General features: G+C 38.8%; 1 protein-coding gene across 3 annotated transcripts; it reads right to left on the bottom strand.

Annotated features, from left to right (window-relative positions):
* Positions 1 to 69: 69 nt before the first annotated feature.
* On the bottom strand, positions 70 to 19,406 carry ptpn21 (protein tyrosine phosphatase non-receptor type 21). 3 transcript variants are annotated; one of them, XM_066694037.1, is made up of 20 exons: positions 19,220 to 19,406; positions 17,582 to 17,886; positions 15,707 to 15,876; positions 15,280 to 15,377; positions 13,595 to 13,662; positions 13,398 to 13,468; positions 12,867 to 12,954; positions 12,395 to 12,483; positions 11,962 to 12,049; positions 11,111 to 11,190; positions 10,923 to 11,027; positions 10,532 to 10,592; positions 10,311 to 10,392; positions 8,160 to 9,631; positions 7,239 to 7,379; positions 5,437 to 5,655; positions 5,143 to 5,271; positions 4,692 to 4,926; positions 4,092 to 4,252; positions 70 to 3,851 (listed from the first exon to the last, which is right to left on the bottom strand). In XM_066694037.1, exons 2-20 carry the CDS (start codon positions 17,759 to 17,761, stop codon positions 3,723 to 3,725), a joined length of 3,666 nt encoding a protein of 1,221 aa, XP_066550134.1. In that variant the 5' UTR covers positions 17,762 to 17,886; positions 19,220 to 19,406; the 3' UTR covers positions 70 to 3,722. The 3 variants fall into 3 exon arrangements, with proteins under 3 accessions (XP_066550134.1, XP_066550135.1, XP_066550136.1); XM_066694038.1 differs by having other exon boundaries at positions 19,103 to 19,406; XM_066694039.1 differs by lacking the exon at positions 10,923 to 11,027 and having other exon boundaries at positions 19,220 to 19,405.
* Positions 19,407 to 20,031: the final 625 nt, after the last annotated feature.

A 20,031-nucleotide genomic window follows, 5' to 3' on the forward strand; every position in this document is an offset into this window, starting at 1 on the left:
GCCCCACCCACTACAACATATTGATGGGCATTTGAAATATTAACTCCAAATCCACAAAAACACCACCAATGATTTTAATTGCAAATATTTATTTATAGCAGAAAATAAACCAGATATATTCCTCTAAATAAACAGTTCTTTAAACAGGAATACATTATTTTTTTGCTCATTAGATACAATTTGTACATTGCTTTACAAATCGATACGTTTCATGTAACATTAAAGCTGAAGAGATATTAGAAATTGTACAGCATTCGGTTACAACAATAACACTGTAAAAAGATGGAATCTTCGGCAAAACTGCTGGCTTGTCAAATAACTCTTAAGGAGCAGCGTCCACTAACCCCCCCCGCCCCCATTGCACAGATAAAACCTCATAAGACTTGGACACATCATTGTAATCAGCATCTGAAAGGAAATGAACACACCTGCACAACTGAAACTAATGTTCTTCAGCCTTAAAGCTTTCACATACTGTTCATTCACTTCACCGGCCTTTATTCCAGTACTGTACATTCTTATGATAACCATTATTTATACGCTATATTCTCAAACAACATATTTCTCCACCATCAACTTAACTATATAGTCCTTCTGCAATTGGTCTATAATGAGCACAAAACATAGCTGTGCAAGGAAGTACTCTTGACTTCCATGCATTGTATTACATTATTTATTCTTAGATCAGAATTGTGTGTTGGGGGTGGTTTCATTTATTTATCTTCTTAATGTTTAAAATCGCTCAGGTTCAAGACGGTTGTAAATGTTACAAGAGTGAACTTGCGCTTTCTATGCATTAAGTAAATTATTAATATTAAAATTCAGGTTGTACTCTAGACACAATGGTTACATTTAGCACCGTGCATCAAATCAAATCAGATGCCAATGATTTCCACACACCCTGGGAGAAGTGACAAGCCCAAATTCATGAGTGCACTGTTGTGTAAGGTTTTCATTCCAAAAACGTAAAAAATCCTGCAGTGAATCATCTGATAAATGCATTAATATGGATGTGGATTCAAAAGCATTTCACTTGCTTTAAATCATACAAAACAGAACACAGCAACAACTGGAATCATCTTCAGCAGCAATACACCAGGCCCTCACGTGCCCAGCTCATTTTCCGATATGCTTGTTTCACTCTGGAAACATACTAAGCGAAAGGAATCATCGTGCTGATACAATTTTAACATTAGTTAAACCCCTTCATGACCCACCAATTTATAAATATTTTTGAATATGCAGAAAAAAAGCATTGAAAGGGATTGTCGTTCCAAGACAAAATAGTAATCCTTCAATATTTTGATTGTTTTCCTTCATATATAAAAAATGTAGTAGGTAAAATTCACATTTTGAATGTATTTCAGAGTACAATGAGGCACTTGGAATAATTAAACTCCTTGAAAAAAGATTTAAATTTACAAATATTTCAGGTACAATGATATATACACTACCTTGTAGTGTTAATGCAGTCCACTGTATCTTTACATAGCACAGATTACAGTCATTAAATTAAAATGTTGTATAACCAAGTTCATAAAGCTTTTCCAAATAAAACCAAACTTTATATATATTTTTAACTTCAGACTGAAAATTACTAAAGGCCTTTGATTTTAAAAGTTAATGTCGATCCCCTGAAACCACCATTCTTAAATACCTTGTCATTATAATGTTACTTCACCTATAAACTGATGGTGTTGTTCTCATTAGTGTTAGTTTTCACCAAATAATAAAATGTGGCCATCAAGCAGATATAAGGGACATTGTTTTCCTCCTTTGCAGAACATCTAGTCTCTGTTTTAAGGATGTCATTAAAATGAATCATGATTAGTTACTACTCCACCTTTCCACAAGTGTGTGTGGAGGGATAGTAAAAATAACTTAAATAAAGCAAGTGTTACAATGGAATGAAGTGGTTGAGCTAATGCTACCTATCATTTGCATGTCTAGGGCATCTTAAATGAAGGAGCTTATTATAATTTTACAGTTTACAATAAATTATGATATACAGCTCTGGAAAAAATTAAGAGACCACTGCAATTTTTTCTTAAATCAGCATCTCTACATGTATGGCAGCCATTCCACTCCATTCATATATTTATTTGGAATTTGGGAGAAATGTTTTCAGTAGTTTATAAAATAAAACAAAAATGTTCATTTTACCCAAACACATACCTATAAATAGTAAATAAAACTGAAAATTTTGCAGTGGTCTCAATTTTTTCCAGAGCTGTATATATATATATATATATATATATAAAAAACTGGGGAAATAAATAAAAAAAAACACGAAATGTAATTTTATGAATCTTTCCTTTAAAAGACCTGATTAAAATATGCTTTATATGCTATGGTATTATGAATAATAATGATGTAGCCCCTCCCTAAACATTCAGGTAATTAGTTCGATCTGATCTGGGGTTTTAAATCTCTGATTTTTTAAATTTTTTTTTAATTTTTTACAACCAATTCATGGCAGTAGGTTAAAATAGCATTTAAAAAACCTGTTTCTATTTGGTAGCCACATAGGAAGGAATCTAAAGTATGTGTTGGCTCCTGGATTGATTACATGGCATCTAGTGCATTAGAGAAAGACTAGATTATTCAATTAGTATCATACGAACAGTAGTACAAAAGTAGACTATTTGTTAAACAAGACCTGGTGCGGACTGGATTCTCAAAGTTCAAGGTTTTCCTTAAAAAGATTGGGGGGGAAAATAGAAGGAAAATAAAAAAGGGTAATCTTACTGCTAATTTCTTACTAAATAAAAACTGAAATTGAATTTAGGATAAAGTGCATATTCTTAATTGATATAATCCAATTCAAATCTTCGAATTTTATATATATTTTTTAAATTAGCTTATGCAATCGACTTCAAATATCAATAGACTGATATTGAAATCTAACTGGTTTTATAAAGAAAACCATGTTTATTTGTTTTATCTGTTATATATATTTTTAAATATATATATTAAAAAATTTTTGAGAGAAAAGTCCTGAGCCATATAACCAAAGACTACTTCTGTACTATCAGCCACTTTATTCACTGTCAATTCAGCATTAAACTTATATCTGAAACCCAGATTTTCAAATCCCAGCCACTAAGGTCAACCACGAATCCATCACACACTTTCCAAAACCCTAGATTCACTCACAACCTTCCACAAAGCTAAAACAGATGCTTTTTTTAAAAAGCAAATAAGCCAAAATTAATAAAGGATAGTGTTGCAATTAATAGTGTTATATGGTACTGATAAAGCATTGCAGCATATTCAAGGTTTGCTATATACATAAAAAAGTGCTGGATTTCTTAATTAGTTTCTTAATTCAATTCTTAAAAATGTAAAACCTCACTCCCCAAAATTTAGAATAATACTGTCAACAGGTAAAAACATTGATGGTGCATCGATCTGCACTGGATTCGATTCGATCGTCTGATGTGCTCTGCATTTTCCTTATTAAATACCGAATCACATTGTAAATATGCCTTTATAACACTAAGAAAAATAAAATAAAAGTGGCTTAAGTGGCGCTGCAAGACGTTATTCGAGAGAAAACAAAGTCTCACCACTCTTTCCATTACCTTAGTGAATATACAATCAGAAGGAGAACCCTGGCAAAATCATGGCAACCTGGTGTCAGTCCTGCGTCTTCGTAGAGTATGAATTCACTGGCGGATGATGGTGTGCTCTGCTCTTCAGAGTGCCACTCACACAACATGTTAAATAAGTCTGGAATTTTTTAGGAACTGAATGAGCACTTTGTAAACAAAGGTGTACTGGGCAATGGTCTGCACCATCATCATTCGCTGCTGTCTCAGCATGTTCAGAACAGTGGGGACGTCCAGCATCTGCACAGCACACAAACAGGAACCGGATTAGAAGTCATTCATGCATAATACGTTCTACACATTGACATCAGTACAGAAACAGACACACAGCGTTAGAGAAATAATTCAAGTTAAAAACATTCACAAACAAGACCACGTGACTTGATCTAATCCAATTGTTGCGTTTACATTTACCGCTACATTTTGTCCAAAGGCGTTTTTTTTATGGCAAAAGAAAGCCCAGACAGGTGTTGTGCGTACCTCATTGTGTTCCAGACAGGCAATCATAATTTCAGACAATATAACAACTCCAGTTCTCCCCACTCCAGCACTGCAGTGTATCAATACGGGTAGGTTAGTGTTCTTAGGGTCTGTGGTGCTGTTTGTATGGCGTCTCACCGACTGTATTTCCTCCAAGTATGCTGCAATTACAAAACACAATTCAGAAAAAGACTTAAAATATATTTGTATTATTTAATTTCCAATAAAGATATATTATGTATAAATACTTGGTAATTATGTATGTAATACTGACATAACCATTACCACACTTCTGCTCTTACTTGAACTACCCCTAACTGAAACCTTGCAACGGATCTTTTACTTCCTCCTTCATCTCCATTGTATTTTCTTTCTGCTATTGTAATTATGGTTCCTGAAATGTGCAGATTGTGTGACAAACTGTCAGGCTCCTCTGAGTATGGGTGTCTGCTCATAAATAAATAATAATTAAATCTTAAATCAAGTGGCCAGAGACTAAACATTATATTGTGAGAAAGATCAGATCACTAGACAGATCAGACTGTTAGACAGAAAGATAAACACGCCGATACGGATTTAGATTTGGATACACATGCTTACATAAAAATCCCTTGAAGTCCTCCGGACAGCCGTGGTCTGGCCAGTCTGTGTACTGCAGGTGCCACACCGTCCTCTCTTGTCCCGTCAGTAGGTGCTTAATCTTCAGGCCGGTTGTGGCATAGCAGCCAGAGTCTGTCCGGAACCGGGTCGTGATTTTAAACCTCCCGTACGTCACGGTGTTGTGTCTCGACCCGAGACGCGGCCAGTACCTGAAGCTCTTCTCTCTGCCACCCTCCTGGAGTGAGAATGTAAGGAATTAAACATCTGTCCTAACAAGGAAGTAAATCTTCACTTGCACCGGGTCTCACTGAACTAGATTCTTCCCTTTCACCACTCCCATCGATACAGTATCTCTGTGAAAGGCAGTTTTAATCCCTTAGTTTCTGAAGCATTTCAAGCAGTAGAACAAGAATATACACTATATAGAAACTCTTAGATGGAGAAACTATACCTCCTCTGCAGTCACCATCGCTATGATAGCAACCCCTTGTTCCCACACCATCTGCCAGAAGTCCTGGCAAGTGTTCTGGAGTGGCCCCTGTGTGGCGATGTAACTCCACTCCTGTCCGCCTATCGTCACCTTGGGAAAAGAAGGGAAAACAAGACATTGAGTCTGCGAATAAAAAAGAAAATGCATCACGGATCTAGTTCTGAAATAAAAGCTGCAGTAAGGAATGCATGGTCTCACACTGATATCGTTTCTGAGGAATGTGGTCCAATGTGTTTTTGCATGTAAAGGACATACCCTGATATGAGAAGCGTTGATGTAGCCCGTGTTGTTCTCTTTGGTGGGCACCAGCTCCACTCGCGTGTCATCGTAGGGCAGGACGTCCTGGAAGCGGTTCCTCTCCGAGCTCTCGGGCAGCAAGGCGATCGAGCACTCGCCGTTGCCGCGCTTCTTGGGCACCTGATCGTACTCCGTGAACACCATGCCCTGCTCCATGCGCTGCTCCAGGGTTTTGCACTGGAATGTGAATGAGATGCAGGATGAGCAAAAAGAGAAAGGTGGTTGTGATGACCATGAGGAAATATCAAGGGAAAAATTGTGTAGGGAATGCCCGTTATGAATATTTTATCATATACCACTACTATTTTACATATATATTACACATTTCTTATGTTCAGCCACAAAAACAAAGAGAGAAGCAGCAGCCCAATAACATTTAAAGAAAGTGACAGGGTATTACTTTAAAGCAAAACCTGTAAATGTTGTCGATATGCTGGTTCACATTTCGTTTATGATTCTGTTAAGGACCTTGAAAAATGACACCCCAGCAGGAAGAAAATAAACAAACTAGGGCTGGGCGATATGACTTAAAAATAATATCTTGATATTTTTATAAGTTTGTGCGATATACGATATATATCTCAGTATTTCTTGGTTTTTATCCAATCAAGCCCCAAAATAAGACGAAAGACATTCAAACTAGGAGTATTTCATTAATCCTTCAATAAGCAAAACTAACAAATACTACATGCAGGCTGTCATGGTAAATATAATCAGAATGCAACACATTACAGGGCAAGTGTTGTGTGATTACTATTACGTGTGTTATGTTGTTATGGGATATATATACACACACACAAGTTTAAAAATAGTTTTAAATCTTAAATGCGGGGTGCCTTATCCCAGGGATTTTATATAGAACAATTATCCGGTCAAGGAAGGATGGACAGCAGCTCCCGTCTAAAAACAGTCCACATTCACCGATGTCTCAAAAATTATTTATTAGAGAAAAAGTGAACATTATAATGCTTATGCGTTTCCACTTCTCTTCCTCAGAGCACATATATACATATACACAGTATGATTTACTGTCACATAACAACAATAACACCAGTAATAGTAATCACGCAACACATGCACTGTTAAAGGTATATATTCAGGAAGATTTACCACATCCGGGTTTATAGTGGCGCATTTAACATCTGCTAGACAGAGACATTTCTCCTCTGAATGTCGTGTTTCGATTCTGCATACATGATACTTTCTGCATGTGTTTGCATTGCTTTCCAATTTATTAAAATGCAAACAAACATTATTATTATTTTTATACAAATGATATCTAAATTAGCGGGGGTGGGGGTGCTTGCAGATCGAGTTTAGCCCGACGAAGAGAGCGGGCTTGTGCACTAAAGTATCTCTTGGTTATGTTGGTTATTCTGTGTCAGTTCTCTCTCCTCCATGTCTGTCTGTGTTTCTGATGCTCATTTCTACCTGCATCCAGAACGTGTGGAAGAACCGGGAAGAACGCAAAGCGTCCTAATGATGTAAAATACTGCCGTAAAGATTGCAATTTGCGACACAACGATATAAACGATATAGCATAATATGAAACGATAGACGTTTTTCTATCGTCATATGATATATATCGTCATATCGCACAGCCCTAAAATAAACTCCAATAAGTTTAAAAACAAAACGTTACAACCGCCTCGCAACCAACAACCATTACAAATAATTGCTGTATTCTACCGTGGGAATTACTAAAACTAATCTCCCAGTGGCAATCAACGCAAACAAAACAAAAGTAAACGCAGACCTACCCTCTCGTCGTTCGAGGCTCTCTCGGGCTCATCCTTGGTTTCGTCGTGTAGAGGCATCCTGGACAGGGTCAGTCCGTTCAGAGCTGCCAGTTTCAGTGGACCCATTTTCTTCAGGTCTGACCTGCTTCCTTTTTTCATCCCCTAACATTGAAAAAGCAGAACCATGATCAGGAATAGTGTGGACTGAACAAAAGGACAGCGGAATATAAAGAGCGCTGGAGAGAGAACCTGTAATGTGATTGTCAAGAATAGACTGGAATGCATGTTGTCACACTGCATTCTTTTGTCACAGGTACACAACACGCTGGTATGCAGAGCACACGCCCAGAAACTACAGGGGATCAAAATGCATTCACACATATAACTAGATATTAAACTCTGTCAAATTGTTTTTGCAATGATAAGCAGCCTAGAAACTCATCCTGACCTATCAAAATGGATGCATAGTCTAATCACTGAATGGAATTTTTATTTATTGAGTTTATTGCTTTACCTTGCTTTCATTATTGTTTTTTGTTTTATACTATTAAGAAATTAGTTACTGGTAGTTAAATAACTACTTTTCAGTCTGGGTGTTGTTGGGGGGAGAAATTGATTTTATAAACGCTAAGAAAAGACAAATTCTGAACTCTCAGCTGTGCTGGAAAGCGGAGAGGCAATGGCCAAATCAGGACAATTATATGGTTGGAACAGTTTTAAATTAATAATGAATAGAAAACATATGACTAAGAACATCTCACACAAACATTCATTTCAAAATCACAAGTTTAAATTTGGTACTATCCAGGGTATGTTTTTATAGTTTTATTTATAATACCTAGGACTTCAAAAGCTCTTTTGGTCTTATTTTTCATGCATACACTAACATTAATATATCAAAGTCAAAATAAATACAACACAAAAAAGTATTAATGTACTCACTCCCAGTGGTGGGAGTCCCTCCAGGGGGTTTCTCTTGCCAGATGGCACATCAGACACAGGTCTCTTTTTGGCAGCGTCTCTCTTGGCTCGTTGCCGAGCTGAGCCACTGAGGTCCGACTCCGAGACGGATGGCACCAGCACAGCTCCCTCCCTTCTCTGAGGCCTGCCATCGACCAGCAGGTAGACTGGATTGCCCTCTCCAGTCAGCGTCTCTATCTCGGGCTCGCGGGTGAAAGTGTGTGGCTGGTAAGTGAGGGGACCGGGCAGGGAGGGGGCACTGTTGTAGGGGTACCCAGAGACTGGCTCAGCGGGCGGATGGCCCAGCATGGCCATGTGCTGCTCAGTGCCGCCAGCGGCATCCTGGGACTGAGGTGTGTGCCTGCCGTTGTCATCCTCGAACTCCTCCTCCTCTCCGCTGCTGTGCACCAGCATGGTGGCGTCGGAGAGGGACTTCTTGTGTCCGTAGCGCAGGTCTTCCCTGCTGCCGCCGTCCTCGGGCTTCGTCCTCTCCAGGAACACGTTGAGCTGTGAGCCCGAGGTGGTCTCCCTGAGTGGGGGAGCCTCGGCGGCAGAGGCCGACATGGTCCTCTCCTTCAGCCTCATGCCCTCGAAGCCGTATGCCAGCCCGGCGATCTCAATGCTGTTGCGCTTCTGCATGTGGGCGTGCCGGGCAGTGGTCAGGGGCTCGCTCACCTCCTGCAGGGAGTGTGCCACGGGAAGGCTGTCCTCCTGGAAGGTCTGCACGGAGTGGTGCACCCGGCGCGTGATCAGGTCCGGGTTGCTGCTGCTGACATACAGGTGGCGGGAAAGATCAGGGGTGCTGTTGGCCGGTCGGGGGTACGGGTAGGGAGGGGGTGGGCGATACACCTGGGTTCTCATGATGTTCGGAGCTGGGTACTCTTGAGCCTGGAGCTGCACGTTAGTCAGCTCGGGGACACTCACGGCACCCACCACAGGGCGTCTATCGGTAGGGTAGGGGTATGGTGAGGGACTATGGAAGCTGTAGTTGAGGTGGAAGGGATACTGGTTGGTGCCGTGAGCGCTGAATTGAGCGTGCTCCCTGATCTCCGGCTGGCTGTAGACCAGCGGGTCCGGGCGGCTGTAGGCGTATGAGTTGCTGATGTTGAGGTTCCTCATGGAGTGGCTCTGACGATCTGCCTGCATCATTCCCCGGTTCTTCTGCCGCATTACAGTTTCATAGTCAGGGGTGGCCCGGTAGGAGGGAGGGATGAGAGCACTATGGCGGTGAGAGGGGATGTAGTCTGGCCTCATGACATCACTTCCCGTGATGCTGGGGTTGGACGACATGGGTGATGGCTGCATGTAGTGCTGTGGGTTATTGAGCGAGCTGGTGCTGTGCGCGCTGTAGACACTCCCGTTCCGGATCCTGCCATTGTACTCGTGAGGAGACCTATCCAAGCTGGTCTGGGAGTGATAGTAGTAGCCGTTCTGATTATTCATGTACAGATTGTCTGTAGAAAAAACAAACGTTCGTGTTACTGTGGAATACACTTAAATGTTAGTGCTGCAAGTTTCTCAGGATGTAAATTAGTTTTTAATCGTTTTGTTACGTTTAACTAGCATGAAAACACAGATCAGCTATTGTACGTCAGTTACAGCGGATCCTGGACCAAAACAGTTTGAGACAGAGGACTGATTGTATTTTGCACAGTTTGTGCAGCCAGTTTTGCTTTGTGGTCCTTTTTGCAAAACTACAATAAGAGACATATACCTATTAACTTGTATAATAAGACCTACACAGACTGTATACATTCGTGTATCAAACGGACACACTACCCTTAAATCAGCATAAGCATATGGTTAGTGAAAAAAGCCTTCTTTTTTTTTTTTCAGACACGGATTACACAAATGACTGACTAAAGCCAAGAGTACAGTTCAAACTCCACTATGGGATAGTACGACATGTGGTCTCTCTTAATCTTCCTTCTGAAGACTCAATGTCAGGTATTACATCAGCTGTTACTGTTTAAGTAAATCCTTTTACAATGTGATGCATTCCCAACCTACATTTTCAGAAAGCCTGTGTAGTAAATGAGTAAGGTGCCCTTCAACACCCCTGGTTAAGACACTTCACTGAACAATATGACTGAGCCTTTGACCCAGACCGGGGTTTCAGGGATTACTCTATACCTTGAGACGATGTGTAAGGTTCAGTGTAGTGGCCATTATAATGCATCTGGGGTGGAGGCATCATGTAGGGTTGAGGTTTTGGCTTGAAAAACAAAACAAGAAGGTTAATTATACTAAAATAAAAAACTCGTGTTTTGCAGTCAAAAGAATTTGGCGATGTAATGTGTTGTATTATTGCAAACAATAAACCAAAAATAATGTAACATATATATGCTGCATACCAGAGACATTCTTGTAGACGATCTCCTCCTCACCGGATTAACTGCGGTAGTCTGGGATTGTCTGCAAGTTACAAAACAACACTTCATTGGTCTTGTTTGCCAATGGAGAGTGCACTGATTTTCTGAATCCCAGGAAATATTCTCTTTTCTATCAACAATGCAGCCCAATGAAAAGCACTCACAGAAAGAGAAACTGACATTCATGAGGTGTTATTTTTGTCGTGTACAGTCTAAGCTCCCGAGCGATGACAGAACCAGAGCTTGCATTTCGAATCGGAAACCTAGCCTTGCTGTAATGTCAAGTAAAGAATGAAGACTGACAGATGTCAGGGAAAATAAAGATGAAAGAGGAACACAAGAGTAGGTGGCTATGGAAATTATTTTTGCTCACCCTTTGCTAGGCAGAGAAGAACGAGAAAGCATTGGAAAGCGAGGAAAGGAAAGAGTAAGCAAAGACTTCTGGGAACCCTCAGAAGGTGCTGAATCTGATGGCTCTCTAGAGACAGGAAAGGGACAGGAATAAGGAAACTGACAATTCAGAGAAATATCTGAGACATGGACATATCGGGTAACACTTACAGGCTGCTTTTGTTAATTTTGTAAAATTTGTGGCGGGCAAGACACATCCGGCAAACATATTTGGACGTTTCCATGTCTTCCTGAAAAAGAAGAAAATAACAGTATGAATTTCTAACGGAACGGGCTCCAAGATTACAAAACTTGTCTATTAGTCCAGTGTAGTCTCATATGGTACAGTACAACAAATCTTAGTAAACAAGAGACACGCAAGTCATACAGATGAAGAGCATCATCAATAAATACATAGACTGAATTTAGAGATATTGCCCTTCTTTCCTTCTTTGGTGAAATACCAATATTATGTTGCTAGTTTTTATACAAATATGCCAACTTTGTTTTCTCATACAGGGCACTATATGTTTCTGGAAGTTCTTCCCTCTCACAATCAATATGGTTTCTTTATACATTGTTAAAGTGTGTTATTTTGTTTACCACATAAGCCTAGAGATAACAGAGTAAACTGGCACGGTTATAGGCAACATACTACGAATTAGAAGAATGGAATGAACTTATATTTGCACAAGAGTATTTATCAGTTCCTCCACACCTCTGTAAATAACTGACTCTTATTTAATTTACTTTATATTCCCACCTGTGGGTCTGCCTTGGGAGTATGGATCATTCAGCAAAATAAATAAACACAAAACACTGCTGTTTTTCGAAGATGGGGCCCCAATAATGTGCAAAGTCAGGAAACACAGTCAGATGTGAACACACAAACCGGACCATGGTTCTCCAGCTCTCTGAATGCCAAATATAAAAAATAATCTGAACTTTCTAACAGTTACTATGCTAAAGTGGATTGCAATTTATTAACATGTATACAATAGTACAGCAAAACATGGACTCACTGTCTGGAACTGAATGGTTTCCTCTTTGCTTGCCAGCTCCAGAGCAAAGAAGGACTTATTGTGGGTCATGTTGTTAATGTCATTCCACCTTGAAAGCCCATTGAACAAGATTTAATTAACACAACAACTTAAAACAAATAATACAAATAATTCCATGGCTAGTTCTTAGTGAGACAGCAGTACATACCAAAACAACATGTACATGAAATATACATTAAGTTATTTCAAATATATATACATAAAATAATGTGTACAAGTGTACAGTATATAATAAGATTCATTTCATTTCCCAAGCACACAAGAAAGAAATATAAAAGATCTGTTCCTTAATTATCTATATCAAGTCCATTAAAATTAGAAGCTGATCATATTGCTTATACACGCACCCTTGATATGTTAACACATCTATTTATTTAGCATTTCCATTCCTTACCTAAATATAACGGGAGGCCTGCCGTTTTTGTGCTTCACAAATATCCCGTCCAGACATGCCCCAATTAGTATATCAGTGCCCTGGCTGTCCTGCACCCACAGAACAGAAATGTGAAAAAACATGAGATGTCACATCAGATTTCATCAGTCGTGTTTATACAGCCACAGCCCAACTGATTACTCTGTGTTTTAACACTGTCTTGCATTGATTAGATCTTCTCCTAGGACCTCGAGTAATGATTTTAAAAACAACAATACGTCCCAGTGTATATCTAAATTTTTTAAACACTGCAGGAAAATTCAAACACTTGGATTTTTACTTTATTGCTAAAATGAGAATTTTGCAAAGTATAAAGGGTATTTTTGGTGGGGAAAAGCTGAATATTGAGTATTATCTGCATATGTAGTTGAGGTTTTACAATGTGGATTCTAATGACCCTCAAAACTGCCATTTTTCCATATTTTGCCTTTACCTTTGCCTGGTAACTTTCCTGGCCATACCCATCCATCTTCTCCACTTCTTGCATGTACATCATTTCAGCCTCCGATGGCTGAAGTCCTCTAATGAAAAAATACAATACAAAATTATAAAACACAATCAGGACTGCATGTAAGCTTTGATGGGGGACTGAAAAGGCCTGTTGTGTTAAAAACAAAGTAGCTAAAACATCAGCTTATGTAAGTGTTTTCACAGCTTCGTATATTAAAAGCTTAAATCTGGAAAGATAAATATAAAACAATAATAACAATTGAGTAAGGTCTTTGAAGCCTGTTTTTTTTTTCTCCTCACCATTATTAATTCCTTTCATACTCTGTGCTCTATTTCCATCTAAAAAATGCCACAGAGAAAAGTGCTGACACCAGATACAAAACAACAAAAGGCATAACAACACCTTTTAAAAACAAATCAAAACAACTGCTTTTCTAGACCAGGGGATATCAGCTGCTAAGCTGAAAAGATAAGTGTTTCAGACTGTTTGATCAGCTCAAAGCTGAACTCATACCTGTACTTTTGGTGTAATAGTGCCACTTTCTGTGTGGCCTCTTCCAGCGTTCTTTCATCCTGGATCCATCCCTTTGAAGGGCAATCAAAAAGAATAGCATTCATCTCACAATCATAAAAGAAACCGCACATGTAAAATATCACTCACACAGAGAACTGATTTACCTAGTGAAAGGTACAGAAAATATAAGTACTTACAATTGGAAATAACACAAACTTCTGTAGAAAATCCTGTGATTCATAATGATCAAAATCTCCAAAATCAGCTGGAAGAACAAATTAATAAAATGTTAGTTCATTTTCTTCATCTCCATGTTCTAGAACAGTGCTTCTAAATCCATAAAGCTTTCAACACAGAAGACAGTTCAATCAGACACACTGCCAATATAATGTTTTTCTACTTGCGCGTATACAACAGCGTCTTGTGTGATTAGGTTTTGTTTTTAGAATAATGAATTGTGAAAAATAGTGATACTGCTAGTGCTGAAGATGAAAACATTCACATTATTTCAAAATGTAAGAAGCATTCTTGAAGTTCAAACACAAAGGAAAACATTTGGAGGGGGGGATAAATTAAGCAATTTTTCAAGATTATTTGTTACCGTGAGGCACCATTTTAGTCTCTGAAACTGTTGAGAGTGATGGCACATTTCAAAAGGTCCAATGCAAACAGCAATTCGAAACAGCCATCAAAATTCTTTACAGCTATGCTGACTATCCCAACTATCAGTATAACTGTGTACTAAACCGAGCCATAACTAGACACCAGCGGTAAATATAAATAGATGCTGCTACATCGTGCAGGACACATAACCAAACACACATCGACACAAAAACATCACATTCAAAAGCACAAAACATGGTCTTAGTGCTTAATTATAACGCCAGCATTCTTCACTCAACATGTGATGCCCCACTGTACAAATGAGCAGTTTAAACCTGGGTTTCAATAGTGAGTGATCTCAGCTCCTCTGCAATGTTAACACAGAGCCAGTAAGTTGCACTGCCAAGATATATTTTTGCCAGCAGTGTTTGAGATTCTTTGCCTCAGCAAACGCTGTCGGAAATGTCATGCCTTGAATCTTCATTGCTTATTAAAGCTGCTAATACTCCAGTGGTTGAAAACAAACCAAAACCTGCTGATAAAATATAGATGTTCCACATCTGTTAAGAGTATTATCTCAGTTGCTCTTAATAATTCAAGTATTGAAAAAAAGGCAGAAACATTTTACATTTTGACCTTAGTATTTCATTGGGTTATTCACACATTATTTACCAGCTTTACTATGACTGAAACAGAGTCCACACTGCTTTAGCACTTTTTTTTACTGCTCAGAGAGAAAAAACATACTACTGGAGTCAGTTATACTTAGTGGCTGCTTTAGTCTTTGTCAAAACAATGATTTAGAAACATCAATACATAGCTTAAGTTACCAAGCAATGACCTCTACAAGGGGTTAGAAAATCACTACAGGATATTATAAACCACACATCATTTTGCTCCTTTAGTTTTATTTTGTTGGCTCAGCTATTACACTTGATTTTGGGGTATAAAAAAAATACCCTTTATGAAAGTAATAGCTTAGGAAATTCTTCTCATAAAGTGACCTGCATATTGACAAAGTCTTAAAGAAAGTGTTCTCTCAGGGTCTTAAAGACAAGCTGATGAATGGTTTGAACAATAAACAGCCACACAGTGAGTAACAAAGGGCCAGGGATTGAGTCAGGAACAGACAGGAAGGTAAGACATTATTGAAGAGGGGAACAAATACGGACATGATGACAAAATGATCAGTAATTTGGCTGAAAAGATGATCGATCTTAAAATTGGATGCACGGCATAGAAATGTGTATATTACCTTTTGAACCTTGTGAAACCTTACCTTGAACTGCTAAACCAGCCAATCGAATGGCTTGCTCAATCGAGCAGGGTATCCGCCCCTCCAAAACATCCTTCTTCAGCTGAAGGTAATACTGGTATCTGTAGAAGAAAAGGAAAGTTACTTATCACTGGCAAAAATGTAGACCTGCAAGCCAACCAAAAGGAAGTAAAAAAGGAATTTCCTTAAACACACACATACCAATATCAAGCATTTATTTATTTAATTTTTAACAAATAAATAAAATTAAAAAAAACAGTTTCCCCCCCCCCGCACTGACAAAAGTGGACCACTTCCACATTGTTATAGCTTAAATGTTTTGTGATTAGTGTTAGTGGTCCTTTAACAATATTGAGAGGTTAGCGCTGTGAGAATACTTCTCATTCTGGAATAATCACACACAAAACAGGTGTACTTTTAGAAAACTCACCTGGTTATTTCTTGTTGTAGTTGGGACACATTTGGCACATAAAACACAACCCCAAAGTAAACTGTCGGTTCCAAGCCATATTTATCAAGTTGTTTTTTCAGGGGTTTTTCCAAATCTACCCATCTCTGCTGACTTTGTTTGTTGAGATACCAAAGGCTGAAATAGGTCACCTGTGAAATGTACAAAAAAGAAAAAGTTTTAAGACCAGATTGGAATGGTCAATCCAACACAATTGTTCTAAAGGATGAAGCCCTTGTTTTACATCAGGAAAAAACACACGTTGTATTCCTTTCATTTGTGTTTTTTGGAATTAGAATGTAAAAATAAATGCATCTGAAATTCTTGCAATTTGTCAACAGACAATATTTACTGCATTTTCCATGATGGCCTGCTGACATTTCTGCTTAAAATTAAAATATTGCCAGGAAGTTAAGGAGTTTCACTGTGCCGATTGGATATCTGCATTTTAGACATTTACATATGTAAAAACAACTCAAGATGATCATTTGTTGGCTTCAACACATTTTTGCTTAAAAACAACATCAATAAAAGGTCTGATGACTATCCTGAGTGTTTGTAATCTACGTTGTGGTCCAAGTTTTGCATACCTTTAGCAAAGAGGAGCTTTGACAAATGGTGTCCTTAAGCCTTCGGTATGTACACAGAGATATGTTACAATAACAAAACCAGACATAACAACTATTTATTAAGCCCTTAAACACAGTTTCTGGCAAAGTATGTGGACTTCTGTCAGGAAGTTTTTACACAAATCAGCATATTTAAAATAAAGAAGATTTATCAAGATGTTCCATACTTTTATTCTACTTTTCCCGACCTGTACAGTTCTGCCTGGAATTAACTTGAAATAACTTCAGTAAAAGGCAAACGACCTACAATATATATTTTCAGATTTGCTACTGTGACACTTTGGCTTCTGCTCGGGAAATTGCTGGCATCATTTATAGAGTAACTAATTACAGTAATTTGAATCAGATATGATTACAAGAACATTTACACTTTGGCATTCAGATTCTACTTCTTGGATGAGAGGAGCGTGAATTCTGGCAATGGGTTCTTCCATGACGATAATTTAGAATTAACTAAACAAAACGAATCAGAGAGGTGGGGGCTGCTTAATATTCCTCCAAAACAACGATATGACAGAAAACCAGTAGATAAGAAACTTTATTAATTTAATTAGTAAATAGTAATTTGAATACAATGCTCTCAGTAAGAAAAGAGCAATCATTTTTATCATTCCAGATGCTGAGTAATGCCTTCAGATAACCACGTAACCCATTGTGCTGTGCAGGATGTTAAGTGCGATGGAATTTGGACAATTCTGTGCTTCTGAATGCTCAGTGTTATTCTGTTAGTCTTCTAGACTCTTTTCAAGATTGTTGCCACATTAATGTCACTGCATGACTAAGTGAATGTGGCATGTCAGGGTCTGAAACCAGCGTCACGCACTCATGTGACCATATTCTCCATTGTGCATTGAACACATCACCTTCTCAATTCACATTTGTCTTTTTTACAGGCAGTAGAACAAATCTGACAACAAGTCACCAGTTTATAATTGGTGGACTGCTTACAACTCAACGCCTACACCAAACTATGATTGAGATCACAATAAAATAAATGTTGCCAGATGTTAAGATGTTTATGGGAAGGAGGAACTTAACCTTGCATCTCTGTTGTGACATCATTTATAACAAGGAAAACAATCATAGGTTTATAGTTAGTAAGATATATTGCCACCTTATTATCACAAAGGAACTTTTGCATTTTTACTGGCAGGAAAGAATTCAAAGGGAAGAGATATGCATTCTTAAATGCTTTTAAAATTAAGAGAGACACACCAATTCAACATACCTCTCTCAGTTCCAGACGTTGTGCTACAGCTTCCAAACACTCCTGGCCTGTGCTCTCCACAGAAAGGGTGAACTCCACAAATTCGCTGTTCAGCAGCTGGATGCGGGTGACAAGGCAGCTTTTACTGGATACGGTGTACCTTCTAGTTCTCTTTAGTTTTAATCCAAACGGTAAGGGCATTGTTGTCTCTCCACCGATGCGCCGGCCCTCAGCTGACCAGAAATGTGTGTCCCTTTGCTTTTGGAGAAAAGCCCAGCAACAAGTGACTGGAGATTCAGGCTTCTACTCAGCAGATGCATGTGTACCTGGAAGACAAAATAAAAAATAAAAAAAACACATTAGAAATATGATTTGACAATTTATAAATTCCATCAAGATGTAGTTATAGTAGAGAAGCTATATATTGGATTTTGAATTGACACAAAGCCTATTCAATAGTTTAACAGAAGCACAGAAATGATAAAATAATACATTGAGCTAGATCAGTGAGGAAGAGTCATAAGAATCATCATCATCATCATCAGCATCAGCCGCCGCCAGTCAGGATTGGTCAGCCCTATTGTGGACACAGTTTAAGTGACCTTTTATAAGCAGGCCTATTTTAATATATTTTGAATGTGTTCATTTGTCAGACATTTAACAGGGCAGCTTTCTGTTTCTTTAACATCTGTAAAACACTGAAATACTACTGCTACTTCTTGTACCATTAATACAAACAACCATTTAAAAAAACGTGTAATGTATATTTTGGCAATTAAAACTGAAACAAAAAGTAAGTTAGGTTTAATCATAATACACATAACTGTGAAACACACACTTGAAATACGCGTTTAAAACGACATTGTTTACATTCGTATGATCATTTAATACACTGATTATTCCATATAAAAACGTCCATGATCCATCAGTGAATCTGTACTGAGCATTATAATAAGCTGTCCGAAAATGATATTTGGTAGCACTGAAAACATCAGGAAATATGACAACTTTACAGACAAATAAACCATGCTTAGCCTGGAAGTGACTGTGTCCATGCTAGATGCAATTGCACTTTGTTTACTTCATTTGATTAGTATTGAGCATCGATTTCAAGCCTGTCACAATAATACAGGTCGGTTTAAACAAAAGAAAATCATCATTAATCCTCCCAGGAAAGGATGGGATCTGACCGCATCACACGCACTTCAGCCGTATTGTTCGTCAAGCTCCAGCTTAGCGCAGCACATCTTTTCATATAAAAACACACATATAGCAACATTGTGAGGGATAAAATAACGTTATGTTCAGATTTAGATATTTCTAACTGTACATTTTGGCGTCTTAAAACATGTTATCCTTATTATTATTAGTGTAACTTCATGGAAAACAAATCTAAAGCGAAATGTTAGTTTGTTGCCAAAATTACACAGTAAATAAGCTCCGCCTGCAAAGATAACAAAAGTGTCTACAACACGGAGAGAAGAGCAGATACCATCATTAAAACCAGTGCAAGTTACATGATAAGGTGAAACACAAACCCACTTTAACAACATGGCTCTGCGGCTAAACCCCTTTTCTGTCTAATCTCACTTCAACGACAGGCTTTTCCCGGAGCAGCACCAAAACATGGGGTTTCAACTCGCTCTTTAAACAAGTTACCCGTCGATATCAACCGTCCCGAGCAAGAGGGTCCCCCTGTGAGCCGCACACATCATCCCCGGGCCTCGGCTGACTGCAGTGGAAAGGTGGATCAAGTGGCAACACAAGTCAATCAGACGGCATCGCCTGCGCTGGCACCACCATGCTGGCCTGCACAGTCCCTCTAAAAACACGCGTCTCTTCCGCCCGAGCGTGAAGAGCCGGCGGGCGTATTCATGCGCGGGACTATTTACTTCTTCAACAAAGGCTCGCCTCATGGGAGTGCGCCTTCTGCAATCTCGCTTGGTCGCCAATCGCGCCCTCTTTGAAGTGTTTCTATGTCAGCGATTTAGTCGAAGTGATTTTGCATACAAGTTTTAAGGCTTTGTTTGTTTTTTCCCCATTGTATTCAATGTGTTGTTGCTAGCGGAGTGATACGGCACACGCAGCCCCGGGTTGAGTTCATGACATCAGACAGCTGGAATGCCAGGCAGGGGAAATGCCAGGAATGGGACAGCTGGCACACTGATGGCAAGAGGGGTGGCAAGCATACTGTCAGACCCCGGGGTCTGCAGGTCCTAAAGCAACAAGACAGAGTAGGCAGCCAAGATCATTACTTCCACAATGTCCTTTTCATTGCAACCCCTATCCTCTGTGTGAGTTATTCACTAATGTTTATTTTCTGTGCACCAGGCTACCTGTTGCTGATTTTGAGAGTACCTGTATTTGGTTTTATATATATATATATGCATTACTAAAGGCCAGAAATTGCATTTACAGAAGGAATCTAACTTTCTGCAAAGCCCTTCAGTCAAAAATGTGAACTGTTGAGA

This window comes from Amia ocellicauda, chromosome 21, assembly GCF_036373705.1.
Source record: "Amia ocellicauda isolate fAmiCal2 chromosome 21, fAmiCal2.hap1, whole genome shotgun sequence".
Classification (NCBI taxonomy): Eukaryota; Metazoa; Chordata; class Actinopteri; order Amiiformes; family Amiidae; genus Amia; species Amia ocellicauda.

Coding starts and splice junctions, on each gene's coding strand:
- ptpn21 (XM_066694037.1), bottom strand. CDS start 17,761: ATGCCCTTACCGTTTGGATTAAAACTAAAGAGAACTAGAAGGTACACC. Junction 13,663..15,279: donor GGCTGGTTTAGCAGTTCAAG/GTAAGGTTTCAC, acceptor TTGTTCTTCCAG/CTGATTTTGGAGATTTTGAT. Junction 5,656..7,238: donor GAGCCTCGAACGACGAGAGG/GTAGGTCTGCGT, acceptor TTCACATTCCAG/TGCAAAACCCTGGAGCAGCG.